Here is a 21964-nt window from a genome sequence, read left to right as displayed (position 1 = left end):
ACAGAAGGGCACCAACAAACCTGCATGAACCAAACAACCGTGAGCTTTGTTTTTAAATGCAGAAATGTTTCCCATATTTCTAAGCACACATTTCATAGCTTGAGCAGTTTTAAATCTGTATCCAGATGAAATATAATCCCATAATAAAGGTAAGGAGGTCATCATCTGTGATACAGGATCCCACGGGCCTCACGTGGACTGCTTTTTGTTCAGCCCATAACCTGAAGAACAAGAAATTCAAAACTCCGCATCTTTTTTAAGCTCCAGATGAAAAAAAAAAAATTCTGTTTGGCCTTTAAGATTCCAGGCCATCTGCTCCCCTTAAACCAACAAACAGATTTACAGGTGCAAAAACTGAGCGGAAACAACTGCAGAAAATCTTCTTACATAAGAATCTTCAGCACAATCAGTTTCAGATTTCGCATAGTTTATTTACAAAATGGTCTGATAAAACATCCCCTCCATACTTACAGCTCTCTGCCACAATACACATGTTGATTTTAGCAATGTTTAATAGCACCATTAGAATATTATTTAAAATCAGAAAGGATCTTGTTGCAGTTACAATGATTCACAATCTTTTACATCCATGGACGAAGTAACTTTGAGCACACTAGGACTGTTTGCAGTTCCACAGTACAGATTCCTGGGTTCACACAAGGCATTTGCAGAGTTACCAGTTATGCAAGGTACCCAGACAGTCAGTAGCTACTATAAGAATCTTCGAGCCACAAAGTTTAGACTTCCACCATACTTGTATAAAGTTATCTCCATGTTGTTTTCAAACAAGGCAATCACGCTGAATACTTTTCCAGTGCTCGTCTTCAAAACAAAAGCAAAAAAAAGAGAAACTAATTAAGTTTTGCTTTCACTTCTCCTGGCCTATTCCCAGCTAACATTCTAACCCCATGTTTTGTTGAACACAAGGGAATTCAACCCTCTTATGTGCCACTACAGCCCCGAGACTGCTGGGAGCAGATGGGGGGCTTGTTTTAGTGCCCAGTGTAGATGGAGCTGGGAGTGGGAGACGTGCCTGTTGTAACCAAGAAAACACCATGTCCCTAAGGTGGCACCAACTGTGTTCTGGGAGAGCCAAAGCCTCTCTCAAATCATCACACCCTTGTCTTTAAAAGCGCCTGAATGAGCAACAGCTCAATTCTACCCTAACACAGTGCCCAGGAGAGGGAAAACAACACCCAAAAGAACAATCAGGTACTCCAGGTTGCATACAAAGTTGTGTAGAAAGGACATGTGTGTATGTGCTTTGGGAAACCTCAACAGCCATGCCAACCTGCAGGCAGCACTATAAGCTTACCTTCCAAGAGAATTAAGTCTTGTTTTTTCCTGCTTTGCTTCCTGTCATCAGGACTAACTTATCTTTCTCTGCCTTCGATCATCAGCACGTTCAACAGAGAAATTAAAAATATTGCAAAGATACCTTAACATCCACAGTCATTCTGGGTGACAGCTCTGGAGGGAACAATATGGAAAACTGCTCTTTGCCAGTGAGACCCAAAGTGCTCGGGTTTTCCCCGGGATGAAACTGCAGTGGAGCGATGCCGATCCCAACCAGCTGACTCCTGTGCACCTTCTCGAAGCTCTCGGCCAGCACAGCTTTAACACCCTGCAGGAGAGCAGCAGGCACAGTGAGACCTTCACACACCCCTCATGTCCAAAACCCTGCCACCAAACTGAGAGCAAAGACAGCAGTTTACACCAGTCCTCTAAGTGCACTGCAGTATCTTTTAGTTTTACAGCAGATGGAAGCAAACAGGTCAGAGCAGGCCCACGGAGTATGACATGGGGCTTGTCACAGACAGTGACCTCGCTGGAGTTAGCAGGACATGAATCAATGGCTGGCTATTACTATTCTGAATATTAGTGGAAATCAGTCTCCAACAGTGAGATACTGACCACCCCCTGGAGACCAAAGAGAGGTCACCACTAGATAAATGCCTAATTTATCTCAAAGTCTGGTACCCAAGAGGGTAAGTTACATAATTAAGAAATTCTGACTTATCCTGACTAGTGATTCTTTCCCATGAAGATTCTAACAAAGAAAGCACATGATGTGTTTTTAGGTACTTCCAGAAAAAAACAAAACCACACCCCAAACCCAAACAAACCAGCAGTACCAGTAAAAAAGGCCCTTTTGCAGCCCAGTCTCTTGAGCTCCCCAGTCCATACTTCTTTCCTGCCAGAATAATTACAGGAATGCCTTCCTTCTGGTACAGCTCTGCTGCTTCAAACACATCCAGCTGTGGAATGGCAAAGTGACACAGTGTGAGTGACTTCTGAACCCGCTCCCCCATCTCAGAGTAGCTGTGCTAACAAATGCATTCCTACCGTTTGTCCTGATGGGAAGTGAATTGTTTTAGGAGCTGGTTTTCCTATGAACTTATTCAGAAGCTTGATGTTTGCAAAGGTACCTCTTGTCATGACAGCATCATTACCTCTTCGAGCCCCATAAGAGTTGAATTCACGAGGTGTGAGTCTAGAATAAAAAGCAAATTGAAGAGGGAATCAGTTACTTTAAAGGTTATCCAGTTAAAAGGATATTATGATTTTTTTATAATTACTGCAGCATATCTAAGCCTTCGGTGCAAGATGTAAGGAACTAGTCCTCCAAAGATGTAATTATTATAAATCATGAACAGCATGTGTAAACCACTGCTAGATTACTCAGGAGGAAAGCTGCAATTTTAAATTGATTTTCTACAACTTCATTATGAAGTGCTACAAGCAGTGTGGTACTTCCAGGAGAATTATGGGCAGACAGTTCTAGGAAACAACCCAGCTCACTACTCCTCTTACCATTACCATCACATCTATTAACAAGCCTTGTACCAATCTGAGAGCTTTACTCATCAATCAACCAACCATCCTGGAATTAAAGGCCAATTTTTTTTTCTTTCCTGCAATAAGACTCCTTCAGACTGAATGTAATGGTTAGAAAAAAGAGTCCACACCATATTCAGTTATAAAACTGGGCTTCATTTTCTTAAACTGACCTGTTAAAAAAGATCTGATCATCTGTGCATCTCGCTGCTCCTGAGGCCAGTGACAATGACTAACCTCAGCTAACAGATCAGGCACTGATTTGTACATGAGGACATCAGCTCTGCCCTGGCATTCCTGTGGCAGCAGCTGTTACTGTGGCCAGGGCTGTGGGGAGCAGCTCTTTAGGGGGGTGTCTCAGTGTCTGCTGTAACCTGGACAGGCTGCCCAGAAGGTGATGACTTTGGGCTTCTCCCCACACAATGTCCCCTTTCTGCAGAGGGGCAGCTCTAAAGGCCAGCAGCCCTGCTGCTCAGTTCTCTGCCATGTGCAGCACTCCTGTGCCACAGCAGGGGCTGGTGAAGGTGCCAAGTGCTCACCCTTTGCTGGTCAGGTACTTGGCAGCAGCACTGCTCCTGGCAATGCTCCCAGCAGGGGATATGTGATCTGTGGTGACAGAGTCCCCCAGGTACAGCAAGACATGGGCGTTTTCAACTGGCTGGGGTGCAACTGGTTCTTTGGCCTGAAAGAGAAGGGGCAGGGGAAAGAACACAAGGGAAAAAAGTGTAAGAAACATTTTCTTCCAAGACCCTTAGAGACATAAAACATATCTGCAGTATATGAGGGCACTTTGATGTACAGGCTACGCTCATTCCAGAGACACAAACAGTATTTCAAGGACTGAGAAATATTAGTGATAATTAAATTTGTTACTTAAACATCGAAGATTTACTGGAATACCCATTCCTTTACTTCAGTGCAATGCATATCATCTGATGGATAGATCTGTTGTACTTACAAGTTTATCAAAAAAGGAAGGACATCTGATATAAGTAGATTTCGAATCCCAGGGAAATAAAGTTGACTCTGGTGCTTCCAGTAAATTCCATCGTTTGTTTCCTTTCTACAAGAAAGAAAATGAATCAAAACAAACAGAAATTAGTTAATTATATTTTTACATTCAAGAAACCAAAGACTTACTGGTGATTTTCTATTACTTACTATTATTTCATAAATAATTTTCTATCATATATTACAAGTTACTTCACTGGATACTACTTATGAATCACTTTTTAATGCCAGTATCCCTCCCACTTAAAGCCTTGGAAGTCACTGATAAACCAATCACATTCAACTGGAAGATACTATGAAGCTACAATGAAAAGCAACCTTTAAATTATGGGGAATGAAAGACCATTCTTACCTCCATCTTTTCCTTCAATTCCTTAAACATGGATGAGATCACATACTCTTCCTCCACTGTGTGAAGCTCTTTTCGGGTGGGCCAAATATCTCGTAAGTAAATACTTTTGCCATTGAAGCCAATGCCTGAGTAAGATTTCAAACAGAACAGCAGTTTAAAGAACAAAACACGAGCCTTCAGATTTATATTAGAATATACACATGTACACATTCAGGCCTTCAGAGATGGCACCAAACAGGCAACGAATCTGAGCAGTGGAATGGGTGCTTTGCTTTAGCCACAGGTAGCACCAAACAGAGCTGTGCTTTCTCCTCAGGCACCCAGGCTGTGGTGCTGAAATGCACGTGCAGAGCTGTCCCCACGTGCCCTGCCTGCAGAACTGGAAGCTGTAAGACAACACTCACCCAGAGGCTCCGTTTCGAAGTCTATCCTGACGGTGCCTGCGATGGCATAGGCCACCACCAGGGGGGGGGACGCCAGGTAGTTGGCACGGACACAGTCACACAGGCGGCCCTCGAAGTTCTTCGTGCCAGACAACACTCCACAGGCAATGATATCACCCTGAGAGGCAGACCCAGGTGTATTGTTACAGCAAGTTGTGGTGCTGGTTTGGCTTAGCTACCTCAGATGTGCTTTAGCATTCCACTTCAAACATTTCCTCTAACACTACAGCTGAAAGGCAGTTTGCTCTCTCCCACTACCCTTCTCTTTTTCCCTTCTGACCCTCTGATGTGTTCTCCTGTCCCTTCAGTCAACTCCTCTCCTGCCTTTTATTTCTTGTATTTTTCTTCTGCTTCAGAAGAGGAAAAAAGCTGCAGCTGTTGAGACAGTGCTGGTTAAAGTGATTTGAGTCCACAGCTCTTTAAAAACCTCCTCTTCGTTTATGACACAAAACCCACACGTTGCATCCTCCATAAGATTAGATCATAAGTATTTACTTTGTAATTTCCAGCTGAATGCTACAAATACCATTTATAACATTTATTATACACAGCAATGAATTGTCAGGTCTCTCTGACTTGCAAATGTGCAAAAACATCATGCAAAGCCCAAACCAACAATGAAGTGTATTTTGCATGGATTGCTGTATTTCCTGATTTCTTAACTGGGTGGGAAACTCATTTCTGTATTTAATAAGCCAGGCAGAGCTTTACCTGTTTTATTGCATTCCTGATGGCTTCTGGCAAAGGGGCTGTGTTCCCAACACAGGTGGAACACCCATAACCAACCACCTCAAACCTGCATGGGAAAACCAAACAAGTCACACATTCCATGGTCACAAGCAATTTGTCAGCAAAACTGCTTTTTCTTTTATTAGCAACCCCTAAGATTTTTTTTTCCTTTGGCAGTTAAAACTCTTTAGGAGGTGAGCAGCAGACGTTACATCTCACTGATGCAAGGCACAGCTGGGCACTGCTGCAGAATTATGAGCATAATCTGCTGTGGAGCCACCAAAACCATGCTGAACAACCCTTGACAGCAGCAATGCCAAGAGAAGACTAGTACAGACTGTCCTGACAAATGTGCATCCAGCTTCCACTTTTAAAATACATGATCAAGTGCATCCTGTCCTGCAAAACACTTATAATCAAGGAGCTGAGTACTGAAAAAACAGAGCTCAGATGGGGTAGAGCTACACATAGTAAATTGTAAAGTGGGAATACAACGGGGCAAAACAATTTTAAGTCAGCAAGTAAAATGAAAATCTATTAAGAATTATCCAGCTCCAAATGAACAGCACTCCTATTTATCAGGTGGCACAAACCCCCTGTGCACCACCTGCCTCAAGCAGCAAGGGGAGCCAGGCCTTACCCGAGCTTGCTGAGGTATGGCAATACTCCACTGGAACTGAGGTAATGTGTAACCATGCCACTGCCTGGTGATAAACTTGTTCTGATGTAGGGCTTCACCACCAGGCCAGCCTCCACGGCTTTTTTGGCCAGGAGTCCTACCAAACAAAAAGGGGAAAAGCCAAAGAGACAGATTATGATTTGTATATCCCTTTATATCCCTTAACATGACACCTGTATGCTGCTACCTTAGTTAAATGAAGCATAAAAACCCACAGAGGATTAGACAACTTCCAGTTTATTAAATTATTAAAGCAACTACTGGCCTGAATAAAGTTTCTTAACTCAGAATAATAACACACAGGTTTTTTTTCCCATTCCCATTTTCTTTTCTGTAAGGAAAATGTCTTTCCCACGTTCTAGCTTACAGTGCAAATCCATCCAGTGTTAGAGACTGGCCACAGAGGCCCAAAGGGAAGCTCACCTTGCCCACAGAGGACCTTAAAACATGAGAGCAAAGTGTGACACATGAGCTGTTCCAGCAAAACCATCTGCAGCTTGTGAAGGTGCAGCAGATACCCCTTAAAAAGTGACACATCAACTGTTCAGCAATGCAGAGTTTCTGTCCTGTTCCATGGTGTTCCAGCTCATCATCACCCAGGACAGGCTCCAAGCTAAAGCCCCCCTGTGCATCAACTGTGTCACCTGACAAGAGCCCTGCAATTGCTTCCCTGCTGGAGTACTACCAGGTGTAAATATTCTTAATTACTCTCTTTAACACTGCTTTATGGCACAAACTTGGAGACTGTATTGTGGAAAAATAACTTCCCCTAGATCACCTCCAGAACACACAAGTTAAGGCTACAAGTCTGTAGTTTCAAACCTTTAGGTCGAGTCACTGCAGAGAACCTCCAGTAGTGAACACATGGGGCACCACAAAGGCTGTGGGCTGTGTGCTCCTGACCTACCTGCAGCCAGCATGACAGAGGGGTTGCAGTTGTTGGTGCAGCTGATCACTGCAGCAATGACCACACAGCCGTGGGACAGCTTGTATTCATTTCCTTCATACTGAACAGGCACCGTGTCCTCCTGCTTCTCAGCTGCAATCTGGAACCCCTTCACACCACACTGGGGGGCAAAGATACTTGTTAGCAGCTGCTACAGTACACAAAGGATGACAACAGAGAGACCAAGGGGAGCCTCATCTTGAAATAACCCTCAGCTGTGCCATTAGGAACCTTCAGACAGATTTTACAGGCAGCCCTCAGTTCACACCCCTCTGTAAATACACTGGTCTCATCATCCTTCCTTCACAACTCTGCAGCTTTAACTCTGCAGCAGTTGGGAACAAATGCCAGTCTACAAGTGGCTGATGCCACAACTCATTCCCTGCTGTCCAGCAAAGAACAACCCCTTATGAGTCCCTGTCTAATCCTACACAACACTTGTTGCTGAATTAGAAGCATGTCCAAGATTAACTGTAAGAGTATGGTAACTAAACCAGAGTAGGTAATTAGCATTTCACACCCTCACCTGAGTGCTCCCAGCACTCAAACATCCTCAGGGGTCCCTTTCTTTGCCTTCCACAGTCAGCTCCCACTTCCTCCAGCACGACTGACCACTGGGTCACAGCCTCAATAAAAGCCAAAGCCAACAGGATAAATTCTTACTAACACTGCTGCCAGTCTTGAACTTTAGTGACAAACACTAAAAATGAAGGTACGTTCCTGTATTGGCTGCATTCTTAGATACCTGAATACATCCCTAACCAAAAATAATACACCTTAGAGTAAAAACATTCACTGTGTGAAGTCGAGTTAAGCTGTAAGCAAAAATCATTTGCTAAGTTAAGAACCTGGAATGCTGCTTAGCTACAAATCTTGGCAGTCTTTCTGAATCTCCTTTATGATATGATGAGTTTTCTTTTCTCCTGATAAATTCTGTTGTGGAAATCAAGTAATACACAACTGTTTAAAAAATCCTTGAAAAAGTGAAAAAGTTTCACAAGCTCACACTGTGTATTACTTAAAGTTCTTCCTCCCCAGCAATCTAAACTGTGACATTAAGGATATTTGGAAGCTCATGTTCCTGCCAAACCACTCATGATTTACCAACTTTAACTACCCTTGGGACACTTGTCAAGCAAGAACAGAACACCCTGGCCAAGCAGTTGTGTAGCAATAAGGAGGGTCAGCAGCTGTGCAGGGAACAGGCAACATAACATTGATTCACATGGATTGCAGGAAACACCTTAGGAAGAGAACATCAGTGGTACAAACCTTTTCATTTAAGCAGGCTTGGAAGTCACTCTTCATGTTATTAACAGCCACTCTATCTTGGGATCTCTTGGGACCACTGACATATGGAATTATAGAACTTAGACTAACTTGCACTACCTAAAAAACCAAGGAACAGAAAGCACAGGCATTACCAATCCCAGCCCAGCAGGACATGGATGTGGAACTCTTGTTAAAAACCTGAATGTTCACAGACATTTAGAACTCTGGGCTTCCACTTTCAAGACCACTCACTGTAAAAGGCTACCCATCTTATCCCAGGGGTTTCAACATGATCCTTAACTTTTCTACCATCCATAAGATTCGAGAGTGACTGAAATTCAGCATCTGTTAGTTGACATAATGTTACTGTACTTCCCTTATTTTCCCCACCCCCTCTTATGTTTTGCAAATAATCTCTGCTTCTTGAAATTGTGAGTTAATACATAACTTTGCTGAAAGCAATGCAAATGACGGGGAGACAAGCCTGTTAAATCCTCAGCAGTTATTTAGGAGAAACAAACCCCACCAAGTCCTTTCCAGCATACCTGGGAATAGTCAGGTTCTCTGGAAGAACTCTCATCATTTCTAAATAACTTCACAGCTTTAAGATATGCTTCCATGACTTCAAGCTTGGCCTTGTCCAAACCTTAGGAAGGTGATTTCAAACATGAGAACAGTCACATTAAAGACATAAGTAAAACAAAACACACAATTTTCAGAAGTTTAGATTCTTAAGTGTAACATTCAAAGTATTTTTTTTCCAAGCACACCACTTCCATACCCCAACCTCCAGAAACTATTCAGGAATGATACACAATTTAAAACATTTATAAATGATTATATTTTTTTCTAAATTAGTTTAACTTGTCTTCTTACACCAAGGAATAAAATAAGTTATTCCAGCTCTAGCAGTTGTGACTCTAATTAAATTTACAGATGTGTCCCTGAAGGCCATAAGGCTTTTCTCTGTTAAGATTTACTGGTTTAATACAGACCATGTGCTGAGCTGACAATAGGCAGAATTGCTGGCTACTGTTTGGAAACTGTTCATTTGCTCTGCACTAGCCAGACAAACATATCTGCTGTTAAAAATATTTAACTCATTTAAAACTGAAAGATTTCATTTCAGAAAGGCTCCCTCATGAATGAGCCTTTTTTGCTATCTGCAGCAGCTTGATAAGGAACTGTCATTCTCCTTGTTTAGCCTGAAATCATGAGCTTCAAAGGGAAACAATCCACTGGGAAAAAAATCAGGGACGTGATTTGTTCTGCAGATTCACTCCTTTCTAGTAATCATTTTAAATTTTGATTCTGCAGGGAATCTACAGGTGGTTAATGGATTCATTTCAAATTGAGAAGACTTACAGTCCATACACATTTCAAAATGTAACTGAGAATTTCCTTCATACTTTTCTTTTAAAGGTATTTTCAAAAACAAGGGTTGTGGACGTTCAAAAATAACATCATGTTCATAAATCAGGTATTAGACAAATGAACCAGACTGGACACAAACCTCAAGCACAAGTCTAATTATACATTAAATCCACATCAGAACTCTACACAGTGTAAAACCTATGGAGTTCTAAGCAAAAAAACTGTATTACCACAAATCAAAAGCACAATTAGAAGGAATCACTATTTTAATTTCATCTTTACCTGTATGCTTTAAGTGCTTCAGTGTCACATTATCAACAGGGAAAAAACTCAGAATAGCACCATATTCAGGACACATATTTGCTATTGTGGTTCGGTCTGCTACAGACAGCTGGGAAACACCACTCCCAAAAAACTCCACAAACTTTCCAGCCACCTCGGCTTGCCTCAGATGCTGTTGGAAAGAACACACAACAACACTTGTTATGTGCAGAGGTACAATGCAAGCCATGTTTGTCACAACAATTCACGAGTCACGAACATTTAATATAAAAAGCTGAAACCCTAAGGTTATGTTTGAAAAAAAAATTATTATAAATGACTTTTTAGTGAAAGAGGACATGTAAATAAAATAAGGGTAAAGAAAAACCTGCTACTTCAAAGGTCTAGTAAATAAAAATGGTTAGAGATTATTTGTACCTTTCTGCACTGCCCTGATCAAAGGTGAACTAAAAACACTCCCGGTGTTTAATTCAGGTCTCAACCACCACTGGTGCTACTGGTAACAAACTCTCTCTAGTCTGAAAAAGCATCAGACACTTACCTTTGTAATGCTCAGAACAATATCTATGGAGGTGGCAAAGGGGCTGACCGTGCCTGTGAGCTCACAGCCCACCACCTCGGGCAGGGTGAGGGTGAGGGGCATTCCCAGCATCACCGCTTCCGTCTCGATGCCCCCGACGCCTGGAAGGGACACCACAGAGCGTCCTGTCAGCTTCAGGGACCAACACTCTGCATGCTCAGCTCCTAACAATCTAAGAACACCCTTTTATTAAGCCTACAGCTGTGACAACCAACATATTGCTGCTTCTCTTGCAAGTGAAGGACATCCCTCCATTCCCCACACGGACACAGCAAGAAATGCAGGAGTTGCGTTAAATCAAAATCCAAGATTCAAACCAAGCCCGACCACTGCTCAAGTTAAATGGCACAGCCAGGCAGAAAATATTTCATATCTAAAGCTAATTTTCTGAGAGAAACCTTCATGCAAATTTTTGTTGTACAAACAGCACTTATTTGAATATCAGTTGGTTTTTGGCTGTTTTCTCTTTTAATTACAGAGTCATTTCTCAGTGGAAAGAAATGTTAGTCAAGATTGCTTTTAGACAAGAAACATGTAGAAGAATAATTCAAGAGTCTGTTATGCTTGAGATATGAACATGCAGCTTTAGTGTGGCTGTCCAAGTGCAATGAAGTTATTCTGAGCATACTTACCCCAGCCCAAGATACCCAAGCCATTTACCATGGTTGTGTGGGAATCTGTGCCAACCACACTATCGGGATAGAGCAAATCCTTAACTTCAAAAACAACTTTGGACAAATATTCCAAGTTCACTTGGTGAGCCGTTCCAGTCTCAGGTGGAATTATGGAAATATTCTTGAAAACCTTTGAACTCCACTGAAATGTTTTCAAAACGAGAAGAAAAAGAGTTGCGTTTTTTTCAAAGGTATATTTAATTCTTAGTACATAACTAAAAAGGCAAAACTAAGACACAATAAAGGAGTCCTTACTATTTACCCAGGGGGCTTTTGCTCCTTTGTCAAACAGAGGCATCTGATCCCCCTGGATACATTCCTAATTATCAACAAAACCACTCACTCGACTCCTGTGAAGGCTGAATCAATAATTCATACCTACCTTTCAAAAGCAGGGCAGCAGCAATCTCTTACCTTCCAGTTCACACAACTTATTTCAAGCCCACCTAAGACTGATATTTAGAGAACAGAACCTAAGCACTTGTATTTATAGCAGAATTTATATTTATAGCATAATTGAGTTTAGGTTTGACACTCCCGAGTGAGACCATCTGCAAACTCAGGATGGTACATTTAACAGAGCTGACATGGAAACTTGTAACAAGATTCAGCTTGGCCATTTCCTTCTTTAATAATGTAAAAGCTAATTTGCTTCAGAGAGAAACCTCCCAGTCCACACATATGAAAAGAGTCTTAGATCATTGCACTGAATTCCTAAACCATGTCAGATTAGTCCATATGATGAGGATCAAATGCCAATGTTGCAGGTCTCTGCCCAGCAGCAAAGAAGCTGATGCTCCCCACGGGACTTGTGCTGCCCAGCCTGAGAGCAGCCATGTCTGAGCACTGCTCTCTGCTCAACACTCCCAGCTCCAGGAAGTTTTATAACAGGGCTGGAGATAAATGAACCCTTTATCCAGAGATTCATTGTGACCTAAGGCACTGAGCTCAGGAAAAGGCATTAAAAAGACTAATGCTTCATAAATCCCCATTGGACAAGAACCGAATCAGAGTAAACTTTTTCAAGTTAGAAAGCCAGTTTTCTGCTCCTGTATTAAATTCAGATTTGAGAGTCTAACACTTCCAAATGATTACACTTAAATTTATCATCTAAACCTGAACACTGGTGGACAAATGGCTCCTAAAAAAAGCCCAGAACACAAAGCCAGCAGGTGCACAGACATACCTTAAAAAATTGAAGCCTCTCTCTATTTCTGCCAAATTCCATCTCTTGATTTTTCAATACCGTCTCAGGCCTAGAAGATAACAAGTTCACAAGGACTGTCAAAATGCATTTCAAATTACAGAAGAACAAGTTGTAGTTTTAGCTTGTTTGATGAAAGACTCATTTAAGCCTGCAGGACTATTTGAAGTGGTTTATTAGAACAAAGATAATTGCTTCCCTGCAGCAAGCTTTCTGTAAACAGTAAGAAACAGCTGACTCCACGTGTGCTGCTCCTGAGAACAGGTTTATTCCAGGTATGGTTTGCCTAAAGCATCTGCTCTCAGAAATACTTTAAGGGATCTATTCCAGGCATATGCTACGATACACAGAAGCTTTTTTACCCCCACGAGTTGTCTCACAGGCTGCACACCTCAAAACCCCACACAGTAAAGAACCCAGATGTTCACTAGCTACTGGAAAAACATGCTCCACGTTCAGAACTAGCCCTCAGCAGCTGAGTAGAACATCAGGGCAATTGTGACTGTCCTCCATTCCTCCATTTCCCTCCATGCCACAATTTTTTCTTCACAAGTACTCACTTGCAGCCTCATAAAATGAACTATCTTTTCTTAGTAAGTGTTCTATTTATTAATATACTGATAGTTGTTATAATAGAGTAATCCATAACTTAAGAGGAATATTCTCTGCTTTGAGTAGCTGAACAAGGAAGGGAATACATTTGCTTTGTACCAGGAAGCTCTCAATTTTCAGAGGTGTATTTTACACCATGAGCCTTCCCTTTCCTCCCTGCAGCAGCAGCAGTTCAGCAGCTCCAGTGCTCTGCCAGGCCCTGAGGGACAGCCAGTGTGACACTGCAGCTCCATCACCACCCCTGCTGGGCTGTGCCACAGCACCAGTGCTGCTGAAAACACCTCTCCTCCTGCACTCCTGCACCTGCACTGAGCAGGAATGTCCCCACAGCTACAAAATTACCATGGCATTCAGCACAGTATCTGTGGGATGCAGATTGGATCAGCTGGTCAATGCTCCACCTGTCCAGCACAGGCAGACTGGGATCTGAACAGTCCATCCCACCAAGGAGGCAGCTCAAAGGGAAGGGTGATTACGTGTAATTGGCAGAGATGGAGCAGCACACACCGACCTGGGAATAACACAGAAACCTGGGCAAGGCAGAGATGATCCTCCCCTGGGCTATTACAGGGCAGGATATTTACTGAATTGCAGCCCAGTGACAGATGGACTGTGGGATCCTGTAAAGATTGGGGGATGATGTATAAGCTACTTTTAAGAGCCAGAGACTTCTGAAAAGTTATCACACAAAAGCTATAAATTACTTTCAGAAATAAACTAATGCTTCACTGATTTATTCACTCGGGTTTGCTTTCCAACACACAGAGGATTATGATCCTCTGCTTTGTTGTCCTTGTGAAGAAACAAGGGAAGTATCAAAATTTAATTTAAAAGTCACAGCCATAAGCCAATAGTTGGCCATCTGCACTGAGTTCAGTAAAGCTCTTCTTGTAAAACAATAAATTTATTGCAGACTAATTCATATCTGCTACATCTGACCTTCTTCTAGCTACTGAAACCTGCCTATGGCACAGCTGAGGAAGACAGACGTGTAAAAAAATCCCACTTCCATGAGCTGTCACAGGCAGATCTCAACAATACACAAGGTACAAAGCGACTCAGAAGAGGTTGCATACTCAGGCACGGGCTGCAGGTGGAAGGGGCAGAGGATGGGAGTGTTCTCGATCTGCGCGGAGAAGGGCGCGGGGTGCCGGCCGGACTCGCAGGGCCCGCCCCTGCAGCCGCCCTGGCCCCGGCACGGCACCTTCCGGGGCTGCGCCCGCAGCGGCGACAGCCGGGCCGGCGGCTTCGGCACCTCCCCGCCGCCGGGGTTGGGGGCGTTCTGTATTGCACTGCAACACAAAGAGAACCACAGCGCGGTCAGCAGTCTGCTCTTCCCCACTCCCACCTGGGTTTTTTTTGCAATCCCTTCTACAGATTATAAAATATCATCTGAAAAAATTGAGTTATTTTACTACGATCCTGTTGCAAAGTAAACTACGGCTGGATAAGCTTGGTTAAGTAATGTGGCACGGTGAGAAGTAAATGAACAGAACTGGATTGTCCGAAAGATTAACACCACACAGCTCCTTCCATTTGTTCACAATAGGCCAGAAATCTTTATAAAGAGCATTGCAAAGGCTGAACTCAGGGTTTTAAACTTGGAAGGTGTTCACACAGTCTCATCCAAACAGTAGAATCAACTTGTTTCTTTTTTTTTTTAAGACTGTTCTGTACATGTTCTGTTAAATCCACAGAGGAACAATTACAGGCAAAGCTTTCTCAAGGAAAGAAATGTAACTTTATTATTTAATTAGGCTTTTTATCCAAATTCTCAAAGATTCAGATAAATTTTATACACTGTTCAAGTCAGTCAGAAGTAGGACAGAAAAGCTGGAGGTTTTTTTAAAAAAATTAAGTCCATACAGCACAGTACCCTCCATTCACCCAGTCTGTGCAGGAGAGCAAAGAAAGCTTGTAAAAAACTAATGACTGTTTACCTCTCAGTAATTACCAAATCACATATCTGCAATTAAAGCCACTGCTTTCTCCTGCTTTAGCAACACAGGCAGATACTCAGTTATCAGAGGGCAGGAGAGTGCTGGCTCAGAGGATACCTGGTGTAAATCCCACCCCAGCCCAGCAGACCCTGGTCTGCAGGAGGTGGGAGCTCTGTGAAAGCAGCACAAACCACCCTGCAGGGAAGGGCTTCTTATCACAGCCCAGCAGCTGCCCAGACCCAAAAGCTTCCCAAGTGATGCTGCTACAGAGCCTGGATTTATCATTACAAAGCAGCACACTGAGACCTCTTGCCAATGCTTGGTCTGCCTGATAATTTTAGGCTGGCCTAATTGCAATGGAATCAGCTGTCCCTGCAGACACAGGCACGGCCAGAGCACAGCACTGACACGGCACATCCACCACCAACCAGACTGAAATCCTGGGAGCCCTTGGAAGGCTGACAGAAATGACTCACACATCCATGTCCATCTGACCACAGGCCTCTCTTCCCCACGAACTTTTAAAATTCCCAAAGAGCCTGAGCAGTTTATGCAATTCTGCATGAGTTTGGAAGGCTCCACGATGGAGGGGCAGGGGAGAAGGTGGAGGGAAGCCACATTATTTAGTGTTTCCTTCAGCAAACACTGAATAAAACTCAAGTTGTTCCTCTTCTGCAGTATTATGTTTCCAGCAAAGGCAGCCCCGGGCTGTGTTCATCACATCACTGCCTGTCAGACAAGGAAAACCACACTGGTAGTTTTCCAGTCCTCATACTTGTCCAGACTTCTCCAAGTACACTTATTCTGAAAATATATGCAGCTACATTTATCTGTTTGAACAATATAAACAGAGCAAAGCAAAATTACAAACTCCCTCTGCCTCATCCTCTTGAGACATATTATTTTCTGGAAAGCATGCCAGATCCTGTTATTTCAGAAAAATCCTGCCCAGAATTGGGATTATCAGTCAGCTTCACCCAGAATGCTTCACAAACATTCTTCCTCTCCTTCAAGAGTGTTAATTTAGCCATTTTTATCCAGCTTTTTTTCAATTACCACCACGTCTCATTGCAAGGATCCACTCAGGATAAATGATTTGATGGGACAGTACCAGGACCTGAATGAATCCACACCTCAACTGTCAAACAAAAATGTATAGTTTGTAAAAGAAAAGTCCATTACCATTTGCTGAAATCAATCTGCAGAGAATGGTCAACGGTGAGATCAGTGGGGCAGGCAGGGTTGACTTTCACAGGATCTCCTCCAGCATTTCTCACAGCTTCCCTCATGGCAGCAAAATCCACCATTGCTGGAATTCCACTGACAGATGGAAAAACAAAATAGCACTTGAGACATGAACTCACCAAAACACACAAACTTCTTTTTAACATTATTTAATTCTAGATCTAGCTAAGTCTCATTTCAGATGCCAACCCCCTGTTATTATATTCTCTCAGTTTTAAAGGGCTTGGACCATTTCTGAAGCCAGTGGAGTTGGTTCATGTTCCCCTCACATGTGAGGACATGAACACAGAACCCCCTCAGACACAGCCACAGTTCTCGTGTCTGGCTGTGCTTCCCTGCAGAGCTAATCTTTAGATACTCCTTACCTTTATGGTGGAACCTTGCTGTACATTTTAACACCTCAGCAGGTGTTCTTTGTCTAACAGAGCCACTTCTGAAGCTCATAGCATTTCACAAAACTATTTGTGTTGCTATGACACGGATAATAAGCACACCTGAAGTACAAAGCTGAGAGGGGGTAATGTTTATACAACACAGAACTACATAAACCTCACTGGCTTTGCCTGCTAAGCAGAAGTTACCTCAAATTTATTATTATCATAATTCCTTTTTTTAATTATCTTGCTTCTTAATAAATAGAGTCAGTGAGACAGCTTCAGTTGAATGTTTGCAAGTTGCTGAAGGACTGCCCTTTCAGCTATGTCAGAGTCCAATCACAAAGAAAGTTAATATCCTAAGAGACTGCTTTTTAGATGTATGTATTATTCATGATTCAACTGGATTACTCATTGTGGAGTAAGCAATATTTAATCTTCAATTATCTCAAGCAAGAATTCCATGTATTTCAGTGAACCATCAGCCATCTGGCTACAGCCAAACATCACCACTTCCATTTGTGTTCTGGCTCTTATCCTGTGAAGTGTTCCTTGTGGACCAGCAGCTTCAGCCCTGCCAACCTGCACTAAAGCCAGGGCACCCTATGGAACAGCTCCTGCCCTTGCATCATATGGAACTATCACAAGGAATCCCCTGAACAGCAGAAGCAGTGCACAGGCTTCCATGGAGAAGCAGACCCTTGGGTATCGAAGGTGAGGTGTGATTTATTGCCAAGCCCAAGGACTGCACATCAGCTCCGTGAGTTCACACAGGTGCTTTCAGGGCTTTGGGCGCTCCCACACTTACGTGAAGTCCTGAAGAACAACTCTGGCAGGACAGAAGGGCACTTCGACATGGTTCTGTTTTGTTTTCCAGTCCAGGATGTTCATGGCATCCGTCTCCTTCACCAGGAAGCCGTCGCAGTTGCGGACGCTGGACTCGAACAGCACTCGGATGGAGTAAGGCAGAGTGTCTGGGGAGCAGGGACACAGTGACTGCAGCACCTGCAGCTTTGGAAAGTAACCATCCCCCACTGCTGGAGAATTCCACTTTGCTAGGCACTGGAAGGCTGAGAGCTTCAGGAGCCTGCTCTTCCAGTTGCCTTTGGGTTTGATCTTCCTTACACAGTCTGGAGCAGTGAGCTGCACAATGTACATCTTGCAGGAGGTGAGTTATCCTGTGGGATCTGAATGGGACACACCCGTGGCCTGACCCCCTGTGTGCACACAGGGACATTCAGGAAGGTATGTTATGCTGACAGGGGAGACACCCAGGAACACAGAGCTGGGATTATTGATCAGAGCAGGCCAAAAGCAACTGCAATTAGAATATTCAAACCCACTTTTAACTGTAAATGTCACCATTGCATTACTCCAGATATCAAGCCAAAAGCATCCACTGCCAGAATATTATTTTAATAAACAGTGACATGAAGACCAGAAATTATTCTGCCATGTGCCCTTTTAAAATGAAACACACTTCATAAAATATAAACAGGGGCATTTCACTAAATGTAACTTGAGTTAGTTTGTTACTGATCTGAATTAAGGTACTGACAAGCAGCAGTTTTCTGGCAGAAAAAAAATAGGGAAATGAAAATATAATGAAAAAAGAGACAAGTTTAAAAAATCCCCAATGTCACTATTCACAGCACAGAAACAAACAAAAACAAAATCAAGGTTAATTGATTCCTCCCCCAAATCCCATTATTTTCAGCATCATTCAAGCAGTCAACTTCATGAGAACAGGGAGAAATACAAAAAAAGTTAGTTAGAAGGAGGTGAAAGTTAACTTCAGGCTTTAATAAAAAAAGGTTAGAATTGGTGGTCTTAACCTAATCCAGAGGTTTCTTCACAAACCATTAATACAGAATTTGCTGACTCTGTTCTCATTGTGTCTTTCTCAGACATTATTCATTGTTGTCCAAGTAGACAAGTCCCTATTTCCAGTGTAAGACCTGGGTGAGTTTGAGTATAAAGATGTCACCAGAACCACATCTAATGACCTGTCATGCCACCCCTCACGTGATTTCCAGGCCAAGTTCCCAGAAGGGACTGTTTTGGTTTCTCATGGGTCACCAACACCAGGCAGTGACAAATCCACTGCCCCAGGGCTGCTCAGCACCAGCTGTGGAGAACCAACTGCTCCTCTCCAGGAGGCACAGCGAGCTCCCAGCTGCAATCCCGTGGGCAGTGGGGGCTTCCCAGGATCCAGGACATCTCCAGAAATGGGATCACATCCAGCACAGGGCCCTCCAAGAGTTCTGGGACTGCTGTGCCTGCCTCAGGTGCTGTGGGCTGGCTGCCCCTGAGAGACACAGCGAGTGAGGGGCCTGCAGCACCCACCACCCCCAGAACTGCAGACGAGGGCAGGCCTGACCGAGAAGCACCCAGTGACAGCACAATGAAAGCCCCAGGGTGCAGGAGGGGACACTGGGACTGGATACAAGGAAAAAGCAGCTCACAGGGAGGGTGGTGAAGCACAGGATACAAGAGGGGGGAGTCTCTGCCCTCCCAGCCTTGCAGAGCTCACTTGACAAAGGCTCCCCAGACCCAGCAGGAGCCTGGTCTGCATCCCCACATCCCCTCCGCCCTAAACCCTTCTGAGCTCTTTCAGGTCCCCATTTCCCTGTAACTTTTAAACACTAGACAATCTCCCTAGAAAACTGGCAAAGAAATCAATTAACATTTACACTAGCAATCTGATTAACATAAACAATTAGAGCCAGAAGCCCCAAGGCAGAGGGCAAACAGGTAAAACTGAAAATGTTCTAGAAACAAATGCAGAGAGCAATTCCAGAGGCTGGAGTTGCTACCAGTGCTGCCCCACACCGTGTCTAAATGTTATTTAATATTTTGCTGTCTTGTAGTTAACATGAGGCTTCCAACTTCTGTACAGAAGTTTCTTCTGGAAGACAAAGACCCTCTTAATCCAAATTCCTGCAAGCTTTTTCAGGAATACCCGTTGCTGCTCCAAGATTTATGGCACATTTTAGCAGAAGGTGGTATCTTGTGGTTGTATTTCCACTCCTGTCTTGAGGCTTTTCAAAAAACTGCTGTGGAACTGCCTGGTTTTGTTACTACCAGGGCACTGCTTCTCCCTGGGCAAAGCCACCAGCAGAAACCTTCTCCTTCCTTCAGTTGTGCTTATCTGAAAGATTAACTTTGTTACCACAAGCAGGAGGAATTTGCAAGAGCCCTCAGCTGTTGCACAAAGTGTCAGCAGACTCTGTGCCCTGTGCTCCCCTCTCTCTCCCCTTCAAGACACAGGGTATTAATTATTGTGTCAAATACCAGTTTAAAGTGAAACATCCACTGGTAATTTTTTACTTAACAAACACATCACAAATCCTGTGAACACAGAATTCAGACCTTGCCAAACTGAAAAAAAAAAAATCCCAAATGCCTCTAGTAAGTACCTCATGTAAGTATTTTAGTTTAACGTGAGAGCAAAGGGAGAGAATAACACAAGTGTGTTTTGATTCCCTGCTCCAGCTGGCACTGGGTAAAGCTCCCTCCCCTGGATCCCCTCCCACCACATGTGCAATTGGGAGCTCTCAAAAGGCACTGGGACAGGCAGACCCAATAAAGGCCTTTCTGGCACAGACCACTGTCACATACTAATGACAGGCTGGGATTAAACAAAGCCTCCCCTTCCTGCAGCAGGAGCCACGTTCTGGCAAACACAGACTACGTGAGGCTGCTGGGGAGGTGAAACCAGAACTCCACAAAGCTGCACAAAACTACAGTAAAAGCTGGTTCTGTTTCTGAAGGAGTTCTTTGTCACTTCACCTTTTTTCCAAAAGTGTAATTATTCTGATTTGGAATATTGCTGAAAACTCCAGCAACACCCCAATGAAAAAAATCTCCAAGTATTACCCCTGCCAGCTTCCTAAAGCAGTGAGAAAGGGGGAAACGCTCGGCTTCCAAGCATTAGGAATTGCTGCCTGCACCCCCCCACCCTGCAGGGCAGTCAGGGCGCCCTTTGCTGCTGGTCCCACCCCAGTCACCCCCCAGAGCACCACGTACCATACTTGGTCCCTCCGAGCTTGGACACATTGTAGAACTTCTTCTGGGGGTGGTTTTCCAAAGCTTCAATGACGGGCTGGTAGGGGCTTCCTGGGGAGGAAACAAACAGTTACAGACACCAAGGAACGGGAGCTTCCAGCGCCCACGGAGCACTCACAGGAAAAGGATTTTATTTCTGATTTTACCAAAAATAACGTTCCTCTGGACTGTAAGTAAATGTAATACGGACAGGCTTCTAAACGGATTGAGACAGCTCGTGATGCAGGTGTGTGACTAAGGTGGATTTTAGAAGCACTTGCAATAGCAGGTGCACACGGGTCACGCAGGTCACGGGCACAGCCCGCACACACCTGACCTTTGTTGTCTCGGTTTGCCATCTACACACAGAGCAAGGCACCGGCGCAGATAACAGAGCCGGGGTTCGGTACCGCGGGAGGCACAAAGCACTGCCCGCCGAGCCGGCGTCATGCGGCCGAGGGACAGAACGAGCCCCGCCGCAGCCATTAGTGCACAGAATAAATACCCCGGGGGGGGCGCGGGCAGTGGGGCGGGGACGGCGCCGCCGCGCCTGGCAGGACCCCCGCGGCCCGGGGCTGCGGCGCTGGGCGGCGCGGAGGGCGAGGTGCTGCGTCGGGCCCCCGTCGGGGCGGCCCCGGGCCCGCGGTGACCGACCTGCGCTGGGAGGGTCCATCGCCGGCCACCATGTCCGCCTGAGGGACCGGGGGGGGGCGCGCGCCTCTCGCGAGACTGCGCCGCGCCCCGCCGCCGCCGCGGCACGGATCTCGCGAGACTGCGCCCCGCCCCCGCGGGGGGAAGGATCTCGCGAGACCGCCCTCAGAGCCGGGCAAGAAAGGGCGCAAGATGCCGCGAGGCTTCGCAGAAAGGGCGGAAGTACCCGAGGGAGGGCAGCGGCCGCTCTCGCGATAACAGAGAGGGCAAAAGGGCGGGGCCACCCCGTGGGACGGGCTGGGGGCGGGGCCGAGGGCGGGGCCGAGGCCGCCCCCTGGCGGCACCGAGCGGTACGGCGGGAGGGAGCGGGTGGGACGGACCGTGTGACAGTGTGACAGTGTGACCGTGTGACCGTGTGACAGTGTGACGGTGTGACAGTGTGACAGTGTGACAGTGTGACAGTGTGACGGTGTGACAGTGTGACAGTGTGACAGTGTGACAGTGTGACAGTGTGACCGTGTGACACTGCCCCTGTGTCTGTGTCTGTCCCTATTCACATTCCCTGCCCTTGTCCCTGCTCCTGTATCCCTGTCCCATTCCCTGTCCCTGAGTCCCTGTCCCATTCCCTGTCCCTGTATCCCTGTCCCATTCCCTGTCCCTGTGTCCCTGTCCCATTCCCTGTCCCTGTCCCATTCCCTGTGCCTGCCCCTC

The 21964-nt window shown here is 44.8% G+C and overlaps 1 protein-coding gene across 3 annotated transcripts; it reads right to left on the bottom strand.

Annotated features, from left to right (window-relative positions):
* Nucleotides 1-410: 410 nt before the first annotated feature.
* On the bottom strand, nt 411-21403 carry IREB2 (iron responsive element binding protein 2). Of its 3 annotated transcripts, none has more exons than XM_051770320.1 (22): nt 21257-21403; nt 20585-20674; nt 17364-17529; nt 16119-16256; nt 14073-14288; nt 12367-12436; nt 11139-11322; nt 10468-10607; nt 9927-10098; nt 8816-8916; nt 8271-8387; nt 6960-7119; nt 6014-6149; nt 5356-5440; nt 4606-4762; nt 4202-4326; nt 3797-3901; nt 3378-3520; nt 2347-2494; nt 2136-2258; nt 1439-1624; nt 411-822 (listed from the first exon to the last, which is right to left on the bottom strand). In XM_051770320.1, exons 1-22 carry the CDS (start codon nt 21273-21275, stop codon nt 712-714), a joined length of 2892 nt encoding a protein of 963 aa, XP_051626280.1. In that variant the 5' UTR covers nt 21276-21403; the 3' UTR covers nt 411-711. The 3 variants fall into 3 exon arrangements, with proteins under 3 accessions (XP_051626280.1, XP_051626283.1, XP_051626281.1); XM_051770323.1 differs by lacking the exon at nt 21257-21403 and adding an exon at nt 20771-21077 and having other exon boundaries at nt 20585-20676; XM_051770321.1 differs by lacking the exon at nt 14073-14288.
* Nucleotides 21404-21964: the final 561 nt, after the last annotated feature.

The sequence above is a fragment of the Manacus candei genome, unplaced genomic scaffold, assembly GCF_025592945.1.
Source record: "Manacus candei isolate 608988 ecotype Guabito, Panama unplaced genomic scaffold, ASM2559294v1 h1tg000119l, whole genome shotgun sequence".
Taxonomy (NCBI): Eukaryota; Metazoa; Chordata; class Aves; order Passeriformes; family Pipridae; genus Manacus; species Manacus candei.
This window is presented reverse-complemented; position numbering and strand designations above follow the sequence as displayed.

Bases quoted from the DNA above. Each gene is read 5' to 3' on its own strand.
- IREB2 (XM_051770323.1), bottom strand. From the start codon at position 20,961: ATGGCAAACCGAGACAACAAAGGTCAGGTGTGTGCGGGCTGTGCCCGT. The intron at 16,257-17,363 runs GTAAGTGTGGGA...TCCATCTGTCAG, and splicing joins GTTGTTCTTCAGGACTTCAC to TGGAATTCCAGCAATGGTGG. The intron at 3,902-4,201 runs GTAAGAATGGTC...TCTTTCTTGTAG, and splicing joins AATTGAAGGAAAAGATGGAG to AAAGGAAACAAACGATGGAA.